A 21700-nucleotide genomic window follows, 5' to 3' on the forward strand; every position below is an offset into this window, starting at 1 on the left:
TGTTTATAAACACACTTGAAGACAGTACTGATTGCTGCACCCAGAAAAGCGGTGGCAGCAAATTCACCTAAGTGTCATTCATGGCTTGGAAAATCCGATTCAAGGAAATAAAACTGTTTTTTTTTTTCCTATTTTGTAAAAGTAGCATTTGACGTTAAAAAAAACCAAAACCAAACAAAACCAGTTGAGTCAAGCTCAGTGCTTCTCTCTGTAAGTATACAGTCAGTCAAGCGAGTTCACTGTTAAATGGTAAAGTTTCAGCTAACTTGGTAAACACCCTTCAACTTCACTTGTGACACTGTCAAAACAGGTTCTTTTAACATAACACTGAAAAAAATATTAAATACAGTTTCCATCGTCAAAGAAACGTTTTCAGCTGTATCTGCTGCTTTCACTGGGACTTCGATTGTTAGAGTAACTGCGATCACTTTCACTGTCAGAGCCGTAAGATCTACAAAGAAAAGATTAAAATGCCTCAAAATTGTATTTTGAGCTTCAAATTCCAAATTGCATCATGTAAAAAAATTGTCAAGACAGATACACGCGAAACAAGAAGAAAACATACAAGAAGTCTTTTACAGGATCATATTTCTTATAACTGAAGTATTCATTAAGGGACACTCAAAATTAAAATAATCATTAACTTTACATGATGAAAACCCTGCGTAACTCAAATCACACTGTGTTTGCAACTATAAAGTTTCTTGCTGTCTCCGATACAGCTAAGAAATCATCCCAAATAACTGTTTTTGTAAATGCAAATAGCTGACTGAGAAGTATACTCTAACAAATACAATTTTATATTGCAAGCGTTCCTCGACTAAGATAATTTGACAAATCCTTGCTTTATATATTGCAGTTTTTTGTTTGAAGAAGGGTCTTAAAAATTAGGCCCCATAACAACAACAGGAGTGTGTGAGTGTCTGCAGAGTGGAAGTTGTAGATTAAAATGTTTTGGCTTAACCAGAAGAATTCCAAGCTCAGCACCTAGCCAAACATCAAGACAGAGTCCAGATGGTTTCAGACAAACCACAGGACATATTCAAATTACACAGAATAAACTTTCTTTAGAGATTTTTCTAGCCTCGTGCCTGTAAGGAAAGCTTTCTAAATGAAAGATGAGCGTATCCTAATCCAACACTGTTTCTCTGAAGCTTCCCAACATCCTAAAACAATGATTTTGTAAGTCTATTTCCACACTCTTTGTTAATCTCATTAATTTCCACTCAAACACAAGATGAAAGTTGTCTTACTGTCAGAACTAGATGAGGAAATGGGTGAGAGCAGAGTCCATTAAGAGTTGGTACGAAGTTGTAAAAAAATAAGTATGAGGACAGCAGAGGATGAAAATTTACGGTAGTCACGAGATCTGCCTGATTTACCACTGACTAGTACGGGACATAGTAAAAGGTACAAAAGAAGTCACCACCAATATTCACTACATATATATAGAAATCTCTCCCCCCCCCCATCTCCTGTTCCACTTCTGATCTTTGTGAAATGTGCTCACTTACACCTGCATAATTCCCCTGGACTGAGTAGAATAAAGTTTATCTGAAATTCATCAGAAGCACACTGGTTTTGCAGGTAAAAAGTTCTTTCAAAATATGTTCTAGGAAGTCAAAAATTAATTCTGGATAGCACTGCAATTTTTAATTTCCCTTGCAGGTTTTTTTTTTTTTAAATCCACTTTTGCAGTCTAACCAAAAAATTTGGTTACATCCAATGGAATTCTTTGCATACCACGTAGCTTTTAATCCATAATAGGGCACTTGATTTAAATCTTAAGCTAGTTCACTGTAGTTTTTAAGAAACATTTAAAATTATTAAAAAACCCAAACATGCTTATTTTGAATGCATACATACAATGAACTGGAACCTTCTCAAATCTTTCTTATCCTAGTTTCTTCCCCTTCTTCATCCTCAAATTTAGTATGTCAGAAATTCTGATTTCCTCACTCACACACTTGCTGTAATTTTAATTGTTTTAATTATTACTTTTGGTAACAATGTATTTTTTATACTTGGGGGGAGGGAACCCATTAGCCTTCATGAACATCCTAAGTATATATTTAGCAAATTCTTTTGCATAAATACAGTGTCAAAGTCACACTAGCAAAAACATACCTGGATCGCCTATCATAACTTCTAGATCTTCGATAGCTGTCACTCCTTTTACTTCTACTTCGACTTCTGCTATAGTAACTATCATACGTGTATGACCTACTTTAAAGGGAGAAGAAAGTAATTGTAAATTTGCAATTTCTTGTCCAAAATGCTATTTATTTTAAATGTATGTTTTAAAGACATTTATATACAGAGATGAGTGGCTATATAGAAATTACTTTTGAAGGATGTGGCAAACAGAATAAGTCTACATTTTATACAAGAACAAGTATCTTCAAATAGTAAAAATCTCAAATTTATTAGTCTAGAAAAGACTTACTAAGCATTTAAAAAGTTTTGCGTTTCCTCTACAAATTGTAGATGCAGTAAAAATCTTGTTTGCTAATACTTTTGAAAACAAGTAACAAAGCGATTCCATTTATAACTCAATTTTATTTTAACAATAAAGGGAAATGTGTTCACTATTACTTATCTCGTATCATCACCTATAACTGTAATGCCAGAATGATTTGGTTATTTTCAGCTTTTAAAAGCGTCTTATGTTGATTTTGCTTTGATTCAAGTTGCTATCATGATATTATATTTTTAAGTACCATAGATAAAGGGGTATTCTTATACGAAGTTATTTTTTATAAGTACATTTATTGCAGAGTTTGTATAAAACTATAATCCATACCTGGATCGACTGTGATGACCGTAAGAACTACTTCTCGATCTACTTCTACTATAGGTTCGACTGACAAAAACAAAAGCACAGAGACATTTTAAGTTAATCAGAAACAAGTGCTAAAGGGAGCGGGAGGAGAGGGGGAGCGAGAGGAGGGGAACATGTTTTGCTCAGAATTCCTTACCCATACTACAAAACATTAAACAAAATTATTTTTCAGTAACAGCAAATTTTGAAATCTGACTATTCCAACTTGCACATTTCAAGTAGATACTGCAGTATGCAGTATTTCAAGTAGAGACTGCAGTATGCATAGCTAAGCACATTTCCAGCTCGCTCGGAGACTGAAGCATCGGACTGCTGTGCCTAATTTACTGGTTTTGCAATGCACCCCAACGCTATCTCCAATTAGAGCTACTTACTTACCTACGACTCTTGTAACTGTGGTAAGAACTACTTCGACTTCTTGAGCGATCTCTACTATACCATCCTCTGCTTCGGCTTCTTGTATAACTTCTTGACCTACAATCAATGAACAACTTTGAAAAGCACAAAAATGGAATATAACTGAAGAGAAAAGCAGCAGAAAACAGGAAGCAAATGCATTATAAAGCTTTATCTTTTAAGCTAAATATTTATTCCATGCTTGCTAAATGATACAGTGCTGTTTAAAAGAAAAACGTGAGTTGAAAAAGAAAAACATGCCTTAAAAATATCAGAACATTCAAGTTAACACAGTAGGCTGTGGGAATAGCACAAACTTCCTACCTATATGAATATGTAGAACTTCGGGATCGACTTCTTGAGTGACTGTAAGATATGGACCTTGTTCTGTGTCTGGATTTAGGTTCAGATTTACTTCGTGACCTACTGAGACTCCTGGACGGGCTATTGTCATCTCTACTTGGAGATTCTTCCTCACTGGAACTTTCTTGGTTCCTTGGCCTTCGATTTAGCCGTGCTGTTTTTCTAACTTCATCAAACAGAGATCCAGGCCTTACTTTATTTTTGGCTTTTATTTCAATTCTTAAACCTGCTGGTTTAGGCTCAGGTGCTGAAGCTACGTTCTTAACTTCTGTGGCAGTACTAATTGTTGCTGGTTGTAAGTTACCAACACCTTGCAAAGGCTTCCATTTATTATCTATCATATTGCTTTGTGTATTTTCAGTAATTTCACTTTTTAAACTACAGTCTTTAGCACTAGACGCAGGGACAGAGTTATTTTCTTGCCTTCCCGTTTCTTTTTCTTCTTTAATATTAATAAAGTCTATGATATTGTTTCCTAGTTTGACAGCATCTTGTTCAGGGGTCTCAACCTGTAAATCTTTGTTTATGCTTGCACTTAAAGCCTGAAGTTTAGCAGTGAGAATGACAGGAGTCAAAATGTCCACATCAACCTTCCCTGGTGAGTTACGATCTGGAGTACAAATCTCCATGTTGTCATCTGTCTGAATAACATCTTCCAATCCGTTCTGGTTACTTTCTTCAGCTTGTTTAATCTCATTCTTGCAAGCGGTCACATTTATTCCTGAGTTTAAAATACTGGCTGAAGTGTTTGTTTCGATGTTATCTTTATTAAGGTTACTGCGATCTGGTGAGGCATCGCACGTAGTGTTTTTACCTAAAAGGTTTTCATCCGCACAAGACTTTTCACCATTTCCCATTTTATCTTTGTCTATTTCATCCTTTTCATAAACTTGTTTTCTATCCTTTATGTCCCTGGTTAGCTGCTTTTCTTTATCATCCTTGGTAACCGGCTTTTCATTTATCTCATCATCATCTTCTTCACCAAACTCCAGGGGGGGCTGCCAATGAAACGTTTCTTTTCTTTTCTGAACTTTGTGTTTCTTCTCCTTTTTCCCTTTTGATTTTTCTTTTGCTTTTTTGGCATGTGATTTTTTAAGAGTTTTTTTCGATCCATGTTTGTGTTTTTTTGACTTTCCTCTAATGTTAGTTGAGCTAGAACAAGAACTGTCAGATTCAGAAGATGACAACTGTTTGCTTGTCTTCCACGTACAATCAGAATCCAGAAAGCCGTCTGAAGAATTTGATTGTTTTTTTATCCTTTTGGTAACACTAAGCTCCGTGTCAGAGCCTGATGTGGCCTCTCCTTCTTCTTTACTAGAAGAGGGTCTGGAATCTCCCCTATTATGCCTTGCCTCTCCTCTTTCGGAATTTGATTCAGAGTCCCATTTACTACCTGAATAGGATTTTCGTTTAGTTTTTGCACCACCTCTAGGTTGCTCAGAAGATTTCTCCTTAGCTGCTTGCTTTTTAGCATGATCAGAATCCCGCTCGCATTTGGATTTCTCCTCCCCTCTCTCAGAACTTAAGCTATTTTTATCCTGTTTCTGAGTATCTCCTTCTAATTGAAAACGGCCTTCTTTTTCTTGGACTACTTTCATTTTGGCAGAACGCTCACTGTCAGTAGAGAAGTCTGAAGATGATAAACTGTCAGTCTCTTTCAATCCTTGAGAAGACTCATCGTAGTCTTTTGTACACTTATAAGGGAGAGTACTTTCAGAGCTCGTTTCTTGCCTCAGTTTAAGAGACCGAGCATTTTGATCGTTTGATGCAGATTTTCTTTTGTTTCTGTGTCTATCATCATCACTAAGGGAATAATAAGATGTCGACTCACTATAACCTGACCTGTCACTGCGGTATTTACTCGGTGATGGCGATCTGCCAGAAGAACGAGATTTTGTCCCAGAGCTAGATGGACTTCTAGATCTCGTATAAGATCTTGAGTACGACCTACTGCGAGAAGACCTGCTTCTTGATCTTAGCCAACTGTCTGAGCTTCTGTCACTATGATATCTGGAATAACCGCTTCGATCGCTATCTGAACTCCTTTGTCGCTTACAGTATGAGGAAGAAGTGTTAGCCTCTTTAATAACTACTAAATTGTAATTAGTTTGTGTGGGTATTAAATGGGTTGTTTTAGCTTTCATTTCCTGAATTCGCTCGTAAGATGGCTTCCATGGTTTCTGCCCAGGTTTCCACCTTGAAGGCGGTGGGCTGTCACTTAAGGGTATAACAGGGAGGTTTTCCGGGACAACTGGTGGTACGACAACTTTATCACTGGGGAGTATAACTGCTCGTACAGGCTCAGCAGTCTTGTTCAACTTACTTTCATTTAATCGTGTTGAAATATTTCGTGGAGAATTGGAAACTGTCTTTTGATGCCTAGGGTTAGAACTCGACCTCGACCTACTTCGAGAACGCGATGATTTAGAGGCTGATCTTGATCTAGAACTTCTTCGGGAATAAGATCTTGATTTAGACCTAGATCTGGACTTGGACCTGTAGTATGATCGAGTCCCTCTACTTGATAAAGTCGATGAACTCTGTTCTTCCTTATCAGATTTAGACCAGTCTCTTCTGGATGAATGTCTAGAAGACAATGAAGAAGAACGAGATTTCCTCTCACGATCACAAGATGATTTTGTCTTCCTGAGGAAGGAATGAGAGGATTCTACATCTGATGAGGCTGATGTTTTCTTTTTTTTTGTTTGCTTATGCTTTTTGAAATGCTTCTGCTTTTTAGATTTCTTTTTATGTTTCACCTTCTTTTTCTCTTTTCTGTGCTTTTTGTGATGGCTGGAATATCTCACAGTGCTTAGATCAGAATAACCGTTATGTGACCAAGATCTTGATCTCCGTGATGCACTTCTTTCATCCCATCTGCTTGTACATGGATCACTCAACCTTAAAAACAAACAAATAAGCCCCACGCTAAGTGGAAATTCTTTAAAAAATTTATGATAAACTAAGTATTTTCCCCTCCTCCAAGGCAATTAGTTAAGTTTAAAAACAATTAATACCACCTCCCCTTTACTACCAGACAACTGTGTTTTGACCGAGCTTGTTACACTCATTTTAAGACACAGAATTACACCACTATCAACAGAGCTTCTTCTCCCTAAGAAATGAATTAGCCAACATCAGCAAGCTTTGCATATTGTAGAACCTGTGTAAAGAGATTTAATGTTTAATTTTAAGTCCATAGGACTTTGGGTAGTTACAGCTACCACTACAACTACGGGATTCATAAACCACGTTTAAATGCAAATTTAAACGCTTCATCTTATTAAGTATTCTTTTAGCTAGTACCCTGCAATATATCAATAAACTGAATGCACTCAGTATATAAAAAGACTTATCATAAACATTTGCAATTATTCAATAATGATTATATAGAATATTCTTCAGTTTTGCTTTTGGGGTTTCTCTGTTGTAATTTGATACAAGCTCATATTTAGTATCAAGCAATCAGAAATTCTGTAGAGCTGGGCTTCCATCACAGCGTTTGTAACTGCAGAAAGAACATATAACTACAACAATATAGGATTGGTGGATTCGATTGTTTTATTCAGTATCCAAAGAAACCATATAACCAAGTCTGAGGCTAAATGAAATCTGACATGACTAGCTCGATGGAACGCAACAGGAAACTAGACAGGTCAATTAATGACTGCTTAAATAGGTATCCAAGATGGCACCATCAGAAACAACTCTTCTGACCTTCTGACACTTTTCAGCACGTGTTCATCTGGTTATTCATTAGCAAAGTAGAAAGGTTTTAAGAAAGTTTTCAACTTCCAATTTTCAGAATTTAAAGGGAATGTGTTAACCACGAAGATATTTACATTTTTTTATTCAAACATGAATGACATGGTACATCTACACTATCTATTAAAGCTTGTGTTAAAACCCAAGACATTTTAAATTTGTAGTAAGGATCTTACTTATCGCCTTTACTCCACTTTTCTCCACTAGGTGGTCTATATGTTCGCAATCTCTGCATTTCCTCTTTCCAGTGAGGAGGAGTCTCACTGCTCTCATCATCATCAGATTCAGAACATGATCGTGATCGAGGTGGGGTGTGATATCGCTACGAAAACAAAGATAGATAGCTGCATAATATATTTTTCATTAAAAGAGACTGGATAATGAAGAAAATATACCGTGACTCTTACACAGATTTTGCATGCATCTTCATAAGACAAGCCAGACAACATTACCCATACGAAGTCCATGAAGAAAACACATTCTAGATTTCCTGCCAAAAATACCCACTTTTGGTATGCATATAACCCGCATGTGTGACTATCTTTTCATAGTCTGAGAGAGCATTTCTCAAAGCTTGAGAGGGGTAAGCTAAGCCATTTTTCCAAAACGTAAAAGGAAGAATTAAGGAAGAGGTCATGGATTCCCTTTACATAATACCTTTTGAAATAACACAATTACTGCAGATAACCAACTTTTTTTCAGGATACTAAAGCACAGATGTTTCACTTCAGTTAGCAGACACCTAACTGCTTGCCTGGGTAAAGACAAGCCCTATTTCTAAAGTTACTGCTGTTCAGCCCTTCAGAAATGGGAATCCAGTTCAGACACTTTCCAAGCAAAAAATAACTAAAAATAATCTTTCACAAAAGTGTAATGAAGCTTCATACTTAAAAAAAAAAAAAAATCATGCTTAGGCACAATACTTAAGTAGGCAATAAGAGCTAATTGTGCAGCAGAGAGAAAACTCTAATATTCTAACTCATTATTTTCCATTACCCAGTTGGATACACACTTAGATAAATTCTGTGAGGAAATTAGATGCTCCTTGACTCAATAAAGAAAAACATCTGGATTTTACTCAATTATTTTGAGTCACTTATAAAAGCAAGCAATATGTGGAAGAAAAAAAAAATACATTGCCCCCCAGAATAAAACCAGAAAGATGCATGTATTGGTTTATTCAGTTAATTACAGGTAGAAGTCTTTACGACACCCTGTTCATATAAGAAAATAAAGATAACCTGCCATGAAGATTTGGAGGTTGCTATCCTTTGAGCTGAAGCAATGACCAATTAAAAAAAAAAGCTTTTACAGAAGAATGGCATATAATAGATTACTAAGGTTTCATGGATCTCCCTAATTCTCTCGTGTTATACTCAGGAGTCTCTCAGAACCCAAGAAGATTCAAAACTAAAAACAAGTATCTTGAAAAACATCAAACAAGTTCACCCTGAATAGAAACTGTTGCCAGACTATTAGAGATGGCAGAAAAATGTGTTTCTCCAACTAATTGCTAGTCCTAAATTATTTCCGATATTACTGGTTTTCATTCTTAGTTTTGCCAAGAGGGTGCCAAAGTTACAAAAAGCAAGACACAGACACCCGAATCCCTGGCAAAAGCCAATTCCACTCAGCTTTAAGCTATTTTTCCAGAAGTCTTTATTTACATAAGTATTTCAAAACATGCCATTTAAAAGGCTTCCTTTAGTGCATATCACAAGTGTCAAATACAAATGAAAGCTGTCAGATGCAGCAAGGACAGCTATCAGATTTAATGTCAAGGCTGGCAAACAAGGTTTGGTTCTCAGGTGAGGCCCAAACACTACAATACCTTGTTTCATGCTAGGGCCATCTAAGCCGTTAATTTTGTGGCTTAAAATAATTGCATCATGGGGATCAGTAGAAAAGTACTTCTCAAATCCAGTGGCTATCACATAAGAAAATCATGCTCAGAGGAGTCTCAGTTAAGAGCATTCTAACAAAAAGTGTCTTCAGCTATATAGATATTGATCTCACTACATAAAATTTTTTTTTTTGAGGACTTTCACTTGCACAAGTATGTGGCAGGACCAAGCCTTCGTTTGGTTTATGGTTACCCAAATGCTGCCTGTTAATTGATCCAGGAAAACATTCTAAAGGGGAAGAATACGCTCAGTCATGGCATGCTACAATTTGAAACGCACCAGAATCAAATGCGCAATTACAAAAGCTTTTCTTACTTCCTCGCTCTTCTACTGACTGAAAAACAACAGTGTAGCTGTGCAGTGCTTTGGACCCTGTATCATGGGTTTTTAAAAAAGAGACAAGAAAACTTTTGCTCGAGTACAGTGGCACTAACACAAAAACCTTCAGGATACCAGAGACTTGAAGCAGAAGTGAAATGTGCGTAAACAGTGGCAGTCTTCAGAGAGGAAGGGGGGTGGGGAATCTGTAAGAATGCTTCACTGCCAGCACTGCAAAAAAGTAACTTCTTGCCCATGCAGTGCCACCTATGAAATTACATGGACTTGATCTCAGCCAGGACAGATGATGAAATTTGACAAACTACATTAAGTAGCTAAAAAAGGAAACAAAAGGTTGACTTAAAATGTCAAAGAGCAGAACAATGTAAGCGATTCTGCCAAAGTTGCCAACAAAACTGTTATTTCTCAGCAATGTATGCACAATCATCAGAAGATGCAAATACCAGAACTTAGGAGGACAAGCAATATACATCAGAAAGGGCTGTATACACTTTGGACACTGCAGAACAGCTTTGTCTACCGTTACGTGTTACAGTCCTAAGGCTTAACAGAAACAGCAAGGAAATCCAATGAGTGGAGAAAAGTAAAAGGTCTTGTCACTTCTCATTACTTTAGATCTTGTGGCTTGCATGGGATGAACCTGGCTGAATTCATTCCAAACTTTAAAAAGAAATAATTTTATTCTTACGTTTGAAGATTTCTTATAGCTGAGGGGTAAGCATTTGTTTTCCCAAACAATCTTTGTGTAAAAAGACATTAACAAGAAGGATGGAAAAAAAAAAAGGCATTATAAAATGAACTACCTGACAGCAATATTTCAACCTTCTAAGCGAGAACCTACAACATGTCAACAATAGTTAAGTATCATACAAAGCCTTCAACGAAATTCAAAGCTCAAGGTCAGAAAGGATACTCTGGGTGAGAGGAAAGAAAAAAGAAAAATAGTTGTCACATACTATTGTGCCTCTTCCTTTAATTTTTCGTCCGGATTTAGAGACTGATGGTTTCTGGTCAGTCAGAACTGGCGTAGCATCAAGAAGCTTCCTACATGAATTAAAAAAATATGAGCTTACATGGCAAAACCCCCAAAATTAACTTAAAACTTTTTTAAGTTAATTATGCAAAATATTAATCTTATTCATTTATTTTGAGACATGGCAGAACTGAGAATTCAGTGAATTCCCCAAAAAATAAAGCAAGGCATGCACAGTTCTGCAACAAAAGGCAAATCAACGTATACGTGCTTTCAACCAAACGCATAGCCTATCTGACCTCCCTACGTGTAAATAGATGCTAACATTAACAGCGTACTTCAAGTTCAAAGTGGTACGTGGCTTTTCTAAAGAGGTTAACTTGTGTTTGGGGGACAACTCATGAAGACAACGTGGTCAGAACGGTTTCAGGATCTCAGCAGTCACACAACAACGTCTTCGCGTAGGGAACAGCAATTCACAATAGCCCACAGGTTCTAAAGCCTCGCTTCTCTCCTAAGCAACAAGAGGTAATTCAGCACTCCTTTTTACCGTCTGTGTAATATCTTCAAAGAAGCAGTTACTAAGGCTTTGGAAACATGAGTAAAGTAACGCTTCAAGAAAAGGCTTACAGGAGACTATACGATTAACTGAAATAAAAAAAAACCACCACACACCAAACCCAAACTGATTTTAGAGATATCTGCCAATGTAATACATTAGCTCATCTGAGTCCAAAAGCAAAGAAATTTGATAGAAAAAGAGCCTAACTGAAATTTAGTAGAGGTGCAAAACACAAATTGGAAGTAACTTGTGAACTCATGACTTCCTTTGTATCAAAAGAAGAGTATTTTCTCTTATTGTCAAAATCACAGATGGGTCATAAAATTCTGATTGACTGATTTTGAACCAAGTTTCTTCTTCAGTCTAAGAAAGATGAAAAAAAAATCGCCTGTCCCAATCCCAAGTTTCCCTTGCAATCAAATACTTGCTGTGGTTTACATTGCAAAATTTTCTCTGGAATTATTCACTCATTTTTTTGCATCATCTGTAATTGAGTTTAAGGTTGTAACATGCATGATCCTTAAGGACCAGTGAAACTAACTCATTGGGTTTCACTGAAAAACCCTGACAGAGGCTGTAAGGAATATTACAAAGAAAACTGTAAAAAGAACAATTAAATTACCTCATTTAGAAATTCTGACAGTACAGCAATCATTTGCTATCAGTACTAGTAATACAATGTTAGCAGGAAAATTTTATGCATAGTTTCCACCAAGTCAACATAATAAGAAAGCTCAATGATTCTTACGGTTCAGGTTCTACACTGACAACAGGCACATCTCTTCGTAACAAAAATCTGTTTTCAGGCACTGGGGGAATTTCTTCAGGACGTACCACAGGTTTGTCCCTCTTTGTGCTAACGTCGACTGCTTTTTCTGTTATATCACTCTTGTCAGAAAGGCTGCTATGGGGAAAAATAAGTTGATAAATCAAATTAACTGTCAACTGATAAACACCACTTTTCAAAGCAAATTCCAAAACAAGCCCATATGATGCATTGAGCCTTAAGATGGCTTAATCAAAATGTATTTCATTAACAACTCCTTTTATGCTAAAGGAAGGATGGTGCACTGTTAGTGGAAAGAAGGTTCAGTTCTCAGTTTACAGCAAATAATTTTGCTTTTAATTTGCCGTTTGTCATGAAATATTTTTGAAATATAATCAAATATAAATCAAAGATCTATCTGCCTAATGTCTCACTCTAACACAGGAAAGTGAGTCCTAAATACTTTCCTGTGCTGAGGCTTACTTCAAAGTCGCTCTAGCTTCTACCTACAAAGATCTTAAACTGTTTCATAGAAAAAGCTACCCAACAAGCTCAGCTTTTTTTTTGTTTGTTTATAAAAATCAACCACCAAAATCCAAACTTATAGAATAAAAGGCACCATCATATTCATTGCTCAAGTACTTCATGGGGAAAAAAAAAAGTAGAATTTCTCAGATTTCTCTGAAATTCTTAAATTTAAGAGACTAGTCACCGTCTTTGGTTTGAGATTCGCTTGCACCTTGGATCCTCTTTCTTCCTCTCTTCCTTTCTTCGTTTTCTTGATTGTTTGGTTTTAGCTCTTCTTTTACGCTTTCTTCTTCTGCTTCTTTCATTGTCAGCTTCACTTTCAGATGAAATTTCTGAAGAGCTCGATGCACTGGAGGAGGAGTCTGAAGCTTCTGAGTCAGAACATACTTTCTTCTTCTTCTCCAAAGCTTAAAACAGATATTTTAAATTTAGCGTGTGTTTGTGTGCATGTATGTTCATTGTGTATATATACAGCACAAAATATACAATTTCATATATGTACAAATACAGACACGTACTGCTCCAGAGGAACTCTGTGCATAAACTATGAACTTTTTTCACAGTAAGTTACATTAAAATACAATAAAAAGTCATATAATTGTGTTCAGTCTAAACTCATATCAATAAAATGATACAAATATTTTCCAGCAAAGACAGTTGTAAAAAAATTTCTTCAGTTCCTATGAAGTGAGCTGTAAGAGCTTCCATGCACAACTTCCACCATATAAGATGACATATTGATGCAAAGCGGAAACATTCCTAAGTCATACACAGTAACTTTATAACTGAAGTTGAACATTAACTTGTGCCAAGCTAATACAAAGAAAGGCTGAGAAATAAGTATCATTTTAAGAAGGGTTCCCTCCCTTTTCTCCTTTGAAAATGTATTTTAGGTTATAACACTGAATTCACACCTTTGGATTAGAATAGAATACATAAATAAGCAAAGACCATTTATAGTAAAAAAAATAATTTAGTTTCTTTAGAAAGCAATGCACAGGTTACAAAACAAAGTTTAAGAAAGAATTAGTCTCAGCCTCAGTTGTATATTTATTTCTAAAACTTTGTCATTCTCTCCTTTCTGCATCCTCATACTTTTATATTATCCTCTTGACTTTCTCTAAAGGACATAAATAACCATATTATCCTTAAGGCAAGTCAAAAGTGGACTAGAAAACTCAAACTTACAACACTCCACTACTTTACAGCAACTGTCTAAACATATATTTTTAAGATCATTTATTCCCTGTGAATTCTCATGAAAAGGAAAATGCCGTTGACTACATATACGGCATATATTAACGTTACACAATCTTAAAATAAACCTTTGGAAACTGCACAAGATTCAACTTCAAGAAAAGCTTGTGTTTGTGTCTCCATCTTTCAAACTCAGAAAAATAAGCTCGAATTACTCTTTGAGTATGTCACATTAACCTGCAACGTTAATTAAGGAGAATAGGAAGCAGGCATACATTTTCCAAGGCACAAAGGTTTAGGTCAGAAAACCTCGTCCCTTGCTATGCCTTCCTCACCTACACCAAGCTTTAAGTTTCAAAGGCTTGTAAGAATTCAGATTCTAGAGATTCACCACATTTGATTTCTAGATGTTGGCCTAATTTTTATACTCTCTGAAAACAATATCAACATTCAATTAACTCCAGGTATACATACGCTTACCATCTTTTGCTGATTTTGTAACAAGCACCCCACAGTCAATAACTCGTACATCTGCATAGGGCCTACTTGCAGTATCAGTTTTCAGATTTTCTATTTGTTCTATTACTTCAAAACCAGAAATAACCAGTCCAAAGACAACATGTACACTGTAGAAATAAAATATTTGGAAAGTACAAACGTTTATATATTGCTGTAATTATTTTCCAATTAATTTCAGATTTTAAAAGTCATTCTGAAATAGAAACATTCAGCTTCACTGGTATCATCTGGCTCTTAAAATGTATTAAACTTAAAAATAAGATTTTTATTACTTCTACATTTACAACAACGCTAAGATTTCATGCAACATGAAACAGAGGTTCCACTCCAGTTCTATTTGAGAGAACTACTTGATGTCATTCTCCTCTCTTCTACATGGGCAGAGTAAACAGATCTTCGTTTCTAACCCATACTTCTATTTTTGATGTTTCGTGCAATAGAGTGATCAAGAGTCCATAAATAAAGATGACAAAGTGCAGTTTTCCCCAGAGAAGAAGCATTTATAGGTCTATACACACTCAGCATACAAGTTCCCACTGGCATTGCAGGGACAGTTATAATTAAGGAATCCCCAGTTTTGTTTAACCATACCACATTTCTCTGTCCTTCTTCCACTTGCCCCATAACTTATACTTCCATGAACTAATATATTTTGGGGATAAAAACATGACACAAAAAAAGAATACTATCCAAATATATTAAACTTAACATTTCAACTCACTGATTTATGGACTGAGGGCAGCAACTAGTTTTAAAGAAATGAATGTTAGGATTTAAGACCTTCCAAGTTTTTGACCAGCTTTAGGAAATAAGTTGCAACTTGAAATTTTTATAGAACTGAAACTTTTGTTTTTCATCTTGTTCTACTGTATAATCTTTCACAGAATGAAGCATTTGTTTTCCCACTGTCATCTACGTTCAATATAACATGTGAAGACTTACAGCCTTCAAATTTTAGCCATCATTGGAGAAACTGTAAAGGTTTCTTACCCATCGAGATGAGGAGCAGGTTTTGTTGTTCTGTTTGACAAACAGCAAGATGGTAAGATGGTAAAAAAAAAAATCAGGGATTCAGATGAAGTAAAAGAGGAGAATGGCACAGAAAAAAAAAAAGAGGTGAAGGTAAGACAAAAATAGTGAAAAAATCCAGTTACATACATGGAATCAAAAAAACTTTACAGATTATACACACAGGCTTTTTTTAAACTTTTACATGAAATTTGTTTGAAGTTTAGCTAACTGTGCATACTTGAAAGTTGTACCAAGTATCATTTTATGCATGCAATAAACAATCTTCAAATAAATGTCTTTAAATACACATTCAAATATAACTCACTAACATTTTTAATCACAGAGAAGATACCCAATATTTTTTGCCAAATTGTAACTAATGGAATTTAAGTGTTTCTGAAATTATTAGGTTCTTACATTACATTACAAGGTCACTTTAAAGTCAGTTTATTTAAAAAAAAAGAAGAGAATTGTCATATTATATAGATTCTTTGCTTCCCCACCCCCCACGCTGCTACTTTCTTACTCTCCATTTACTTGGTTGGCCTCATGACTCAGAATACAAAGCAATACTCCTATCTTTAACCATCAAGACTATAGCACTTCAGCTCATAGGCTCACAGGCTTCCCAAAAGCAACAGCAGCACAATGCAAGCAGACATTGTACGCTACCCCACAGTTTGCTTCTGTGATAAATGCAGACTTCCTCCCTATTTTTCAGCTTCCCACATTTAGCTGTGTCTAGCCTGAAGAAGAAATGCGACTGCATTGCATTTTATACACTATCCTAAAAGGCATTTGGAGTTATGCCAACTTTCTGAGTTGACTTCAAATTGGAATATTCAAAGCTGTGCGTATATAATTACATGTTAAGATTCACCTTTTTGATGATAATGCTATGACCTTGCATCTCTCTATATCCTTTTCCAAAAAGGAAAGAAAATTACTTCTACAAGTAAGCCTGCGTTACTGTTGCACAGGGAACCTTGCTACGCAGACAAATTCAGTAAAGAACATCAGAACGTGCTTATATATTAGGGGAGAAACAAAAAAATAGAAGTCAAGATAATTTGCATTTGAAGTTATTTTAATATTTGAAAACACTCTTCCTCTCTCTTCCCCAGGCACTATTTTGCCTTCCTACCCTTCTTCCAATGAACTCCCCTCTCTCAAAATAAATAATCAATCACAGATGCTTCTTCTAAATTTACAACAACACAGATGTGGTACAATGAAGTCAGTTTTTCACTGCTATAATAAAATACTACTTTTTAAAGCACATATCTTCACTTGAGTTTTGAACTATTAGGTCACAAAACACTGCAGTGCTGGAATGCGTGCCAAAAGATGGAACTGTGAATCAGGAGTGTTTACACTCTTGATTTTTTTTAAGCTCCAAATGCCAACCAGACCTTTCACTTCTGTAATACCAAATAATACAGAAAACTTCTTTGGTTTAACACAGGGAAAGAAATGCTATCAAGTTGACATTTAATTTCTCAGTAGAAGGGGTGTTCTTTGTTTTTCCCTTGTTAATACAGCATATTACTACAAACAGAAAAACTCTTACTGCTTTTGAAGTTCTTTAAGCAAAAGGTAACTGCATTAACAACCTGCTATTAAGTAAACATTTTAAGCGGGCTTAATTATAAAGCTGATTTAAAGTGGTGAAAAAATAGAAGTGGGTTACTTCAATGAAACCAATAATAAACAAGACTTAGTGCTTGGAATTAGCTAGAAAGAGCAACAGGTTCAAACACGCTTGATACGAATGCTGTAGTAATGCGCTCCTGCCACGCAGCAGCAGCACTTGAAGACCAATTGAGCAAATTACCTAAGCATGTCCTTTCTTTAGACTAGTCCTCAATAAGCAAAGAAAGGGATAACTGGTACGTTAAAACCCACATAGAGGTTTCTTCCTTTCTATTTTATCTATCAAATTGCCAGTGTAATGGATTTTTCTCATTTACTTGTTCACGAAGTAAAAACACGAGGAAAAGCATCATCCAAAAAGAAAACTTTTCAGATGCACGACAAGGAGTTCGGTGACTTAACAGACTTCTGATGGGAAGCAGAAACCCAACTCCCCATTGCGCTTTTGAAAGTTTTCTCATCTCAACATCAGGGTTTTAACATGACATTTATTCTGCAAACGTGCACTTTAAAAGACCACTTCAAAAGTTTTCTGCGTATGTTCTGCCTTTCAATCCTTGAACATTTGCTTTGGTTTCAAAACTTAACCAGGAGAAAACCTACTTACTGCCTTTGCACTATAGAAACCTAGAGTCATGACAGGTTCCTCCCCCAAAATAATATTTTAATAAAACATTTCTAAACAGAACTTTTATAATTTAAAACATTCAGAATCTGCCTCATAATATATACTATTATCCAAGTTATTTACAGAGGGACAAATACCTTTCTTCACTCAAGTTTAGAGTAAAATGGTTTAAGATACTGCTGAAGAGAAAAGCATCTTTTTGATAAAAGCATGTTATCGCCCACCCCCTCCAAGAACCTCAGTCCTAACAAAGGATTCAATGCACATAACAATATGATCAGATAAACAAGAAAGATAAAAACAGAAAGAAAAAGGAAAGGACACAGCCTTAGAGGAATGAGACATTACCTTTGGAGCGCACGATGTAACACTGTTTCTGTAAATTTTACACAAAAATGGCAGAAATAAATTGTAATACATTTTCAGACAAAACTGAGTCTATGTTTTATTAAATACAAGTTTAAAATTAATATTAATCAAGTTGTATGCAGAACAAGGATGCCTAAAAGAGGGCTCTAAATTTTCTTTAGAATACAAGGTACTTTGAAAACTACAGTAAGTTCTCCTTAAAAACAAAAAAAGAAACCTGTAGACATAACCTGCTTGCATACACTATTACAAAGATAAACAGGTAGAAAAGAGAATCCTCCCGCTCCCCTCTAAGTCTCAATCCAGCAAAAGTGTTGGAACATATGCACGACTTTAAGCAGATGAATAACTGATTTCAGTGGGTTTATTCACGTGCTTGCAGTTACACAGGTGTTCAAATGCTCTACTGAATCCAGTCCTAAGTATACACTTCATAGGATGGCACACCATCGCTTAAACGTTTTGATTTACAAGTGAAATGCGTTAAGTCAGTAAGTCTACAACTTCATACAGTTCATAATTAGCTGACACCTTCCTTGTCTTATGAAGCTTTTCTAAAACTAAGAAAAATAGGTGCTTTCTCCAAAATATGTGCATTGCTATTAGATTGTTTGTGTTCAGAATTATAGAAAAACAAACGCATTGTAGATGCAAAAAAGGCAAAACGTGCACCAACTAATAATACCATACTTTTGCTCTGGTATAATTCTGAACAGCAGCAATGTTTTAAAACTGCATTATCAGTTGAGCTTATCTATATTCCACCCCACCCTATTATTAAGAATAGAACTATTATTAAGAATAATAGTTCTTAATTATGTCTCTGCATACCCAAGTGTTGAAATGATCTGTTTGTTACTTACTACACATAAAACCATCCTGTGAATGCTTTCACACGGGCTGTGCTTTCACATAAACTTTTGATCAAGCCAATAGGACCTGCTTGTGTGATAAGCCCACATATACCACTTTTACTCAAAGATAACGCAACATCCGCCCCTTTCACTTGAAATTTTTAGATTTTTATATTAGTCAACTGTTCAATAATTAGCTCAAAGGTATTTCATTCACAGTAAAAAAAATTAACTGTTGATTAGTAAAATACCTGTTTTGGGACACCAAAAACACTTAGAAATGAACCACTTAATAAGCTGGTAACGTTCAGAAATAATTTGTAAAATCAAAACAAAAGAAGTCCTCACAATTTATTTTAGCCTTCATTTAGCAAACCAAAGTGGTTAGTTTGTTTGAATTTAGTAACTACGTATGGCACCACACATTAAAAGTATTTTTAAAAAGCTATTTAGTTTTGAGCAAGAAAGCAGAACTTGAGAGACACGCTAAACCAACAATACCCTCAATATGGGAAAAGAAAAAAAAAATCTAGCAATAATAGCAAAATAGCCTCAAGTTTTAAATAGCTTTTGAGCACAGAGGCAAGAACTCCAAGCATTCGAACTGATAAGGAACACAACCGGGATTCCTCTTTAAATTGTAACAAGGACGTATTCCTCAGTAAGCTACATGGCTAAATAACAAGGCAATAAATTAATTATGACACAAAACTTCCCCATGACAACAAAGAGGTTGGTTACTTTTTTTTGCCTCCTATTGTTTTCTTTATGCTTCATTCTGCACAGTCACCTCTATTTTTCTAGTAAGTGTAACTTGACAGATTTTGTACGACAATGGAAGCAAAGTTAAGCCCATGCAAGCATTTGTAGGATCAGGAGTCTCATTAATTTTATAGTACTTTATATACTCATTTTCACAAGAGTTGCACTTATTTTGTATTGCAGCTTTCCTTACTAGCAGGTTGGGTATGGCCACAGGCACGATGGAGTTCTCTAAAGAGACAAGATACCTTCATCAGATCAGCTCGGCTGAGAAGCAGAATACATTGCTCAAGAAGAACATCACCCAACAAGTAGCACAGCCACTGAGCTGGAACATCCAAGAACAGGCGTGTCCCCCCCCCCCGACTCTCAATCAGGGACCTGAAGACATTAGCTATATTTGTGCAATGCTCTAGATGCACTCCCCCAACAACTAATAATAATCTTTTCGGCAGCAGTTCAAAACAGATATTGGAGTATATAGAAAAAGGAAGATGATTCTAGAGTGGTTCCTGTCAACCTCTACCCCATCCTAGGGATTCCGTATCTGAGTATCAACATGGAAACAGGACAATCAAAAGAAGATTAACACACTCAGGTGGTGTTTAGAACACTTGCTAAATAACTGATGGTTCTATGAGGATTATTCACAGAAAAGCAGCAAATTAAATAGCAGTGCTATCTGAAAATACAAATAGCTAGTTTATAAACTGGTACCTTACAACTGTCTTTAACACAAGTCTGCAATACAGATCCCTTTGGGTACAGAAAATTCAAGTTCCAATATAGAATCATAGAATCATTAAGGTTGGAAGAGACCTCCAAGATCATTGAGTCCAACCGTCAACCCAACACCACCATGCCCACTAAACCATGTCCCTAAGCGCCTCATCTACACGTCTTTTAAATACCTCCAGGGATGGTGACTCAACCACTTCCCTGGGCAGCCTGTTCCAATGTTTCACCACTCTTTCAGTAAAGGAATCTTTCCTCACGTCCAATCTAAACCTCCCCTGGTGCAACTTGAGGCCATTTCCTCTCGTCCTATCGCTTGTTACTTGGGAGAAGAGACCAACACCCACCTCGCTACAACCTCCTTTCAGGTAGTTGTAGAGAGCCATGAGGTCTCCCCTGAGCCTCCTTTTCTCCAGGCTAAACAACCCCAGCTCCCTCAGCCGCTCCTCATAAGACTTGTTAAGAATAAAATATTTCACATTTTATGTGAAAATAAAATTTTATTCACATTTTATATTTTATAAAATAACTTGTATAAGAATAAAATATTTCACAAATCCAAACATTATAAGGGATAGCCTCTGTATCCTTTCTGCAGGATTTCAACAAGATGCACTTCTTAAGACTAGGAAATGTTTCTTAGACACTTGTGTGAATAGACTTGGCCTATTTAAAGTACATGTGCATGAAAAACAATCCTGCCTTAGCTAAACATTCTCCTTTCAATCCAAGTTATTCCTATTCAAGTAAGAAAAAAGATAAGAGGTGGGGAAAATTAGTCAATGAGCACTAAGCACAGCACTTCTAACATTATACATATACACACACACACTTCTGACTCTTTGTTCTACTTTTGCATCTTGCCAGTTTCTACCAGTGTTTTAATTTACGTTCATTCTTTTTACACTGGCCTCACTGGAGCTTCCTAGCAATACTTAACACTGTCTTTTCCATGCCCGGTTCTCTATCGTTGCTTACAAATGCTTCAAACTCATTCATGCCAGAGGAATTCCTGATGAATCAAAGAAAGCTGATGATACTTTAGGATTGGTCAGATACTTGTTTACATTAAGATTAGTCTGAAGCTGCTACTTCAAGTAAAACTGACCACTGTAGCTCAACTTTTAACAATTTTTAGGCATTGCAAAGAGTCTTCTTGTGACCAGTTTGTTAGCGCAGTCTGTCAAAGAGATATTTGCTGCCTGATTACTTTCTCTAAAGACTAGTTATTACAAATGACACTTATCTGTGGTAAGCAGGGAAAGCACTTCTGATGAACAAGTAAAAATGTTATTGTCAGAAATCTTGCTATTATTTTAGCCCTAATTGAGCAAATACTTATATAAAAGAGTATCGCTTATTTGCATTCCTTATTTGCTGCATTAAACACGTGTATGATACAGAAATATAGAGTTCTCATCCCTGAAGTTATCTATGAACTATAAAAAAAAAAGCAAAGGTCTAAAGAAGTTCAGATGAACTATTTCCCTTTCTATAAATCTCATCAATAAAATTAAGCATGTTCAAACCATTA

General features: G+C 35.9%; 1 protein-coding gene across 2 annotated transcripts in view; it reads right to left on the reverse strand.

Moving 5' to 3' along the window:
- Positions 1 to 292: 292 nt before the first annotated feature.
- The window catches only part of NKTR (natural killer cell triggering receptor), a 42186-nt gene continuing 20778 nt past the window's right edge, over positions 293 to 21700 (reverse strand). The window contains exons 6-16 of one of the 2 annotated variants that reach the window (XM_009333292.1): positions 15145 to 15174; positions 14116 to 14261; positions 12623 to 12845; positions 11893 to 12045; positions 10566 to 10653; positions 7543 to 7688; positions 3563 to 6502; positions 3221 to 3316; positions 2804 to 2863; positions 2128 to 2226; positions 293 to 451 (exon numbers count right to left, since the gene is read on the reverse strand). In XM_009333292.1, coding sequence (XP_009331567.1) covers positions 373 to 451; positions 2128 to 2226; positions 2804 to 2863; positions 3221 to 3316; positions 3563 to 6502; positions 7543 to 7688; positions 10566 to 10653; positions 11893 to 12045; positions 12623 to 12845; positions 14116 to 14261; positions 15145 to 15174 — 4060 coding nt within the window. In that variant the 3' untranslated portion in view covers positions 293 to 372. Of the gene's footprint in view, positions 452 to 2127; positions 2227 to 2803; positions 2864 to 3220; positions 3317 to 3562; positions 6503 to 7542; positions 7689 to 10565; positions 10654 to 11892; positions 12049 to 12622; positions 12846 to 14115; positions 14262 to 15144; positions 15175 to 21700 lie in introns of both variants that reach the window. The other variant, XM_009333291.1, reaches the window with a different exon arrangement.

This window comes from Pygoscelis adeliae, unplaced genomic scaffold (assembly GCF_000699105.1).
Source record: "Pygoscelis adeliae isolate BGI_AS28 unplaced genomic scaffold, ASM69910v1 Scaffold88, whole genome shotgun sequence".
Classification (NCBI taxonomy): domain Eukaryota; kingdom Metazoa; phylum Chordata; class Aves; order Sphenisciformes; family Spheniscidae; genus Pygoscelis; species Pygoscelis adeliae.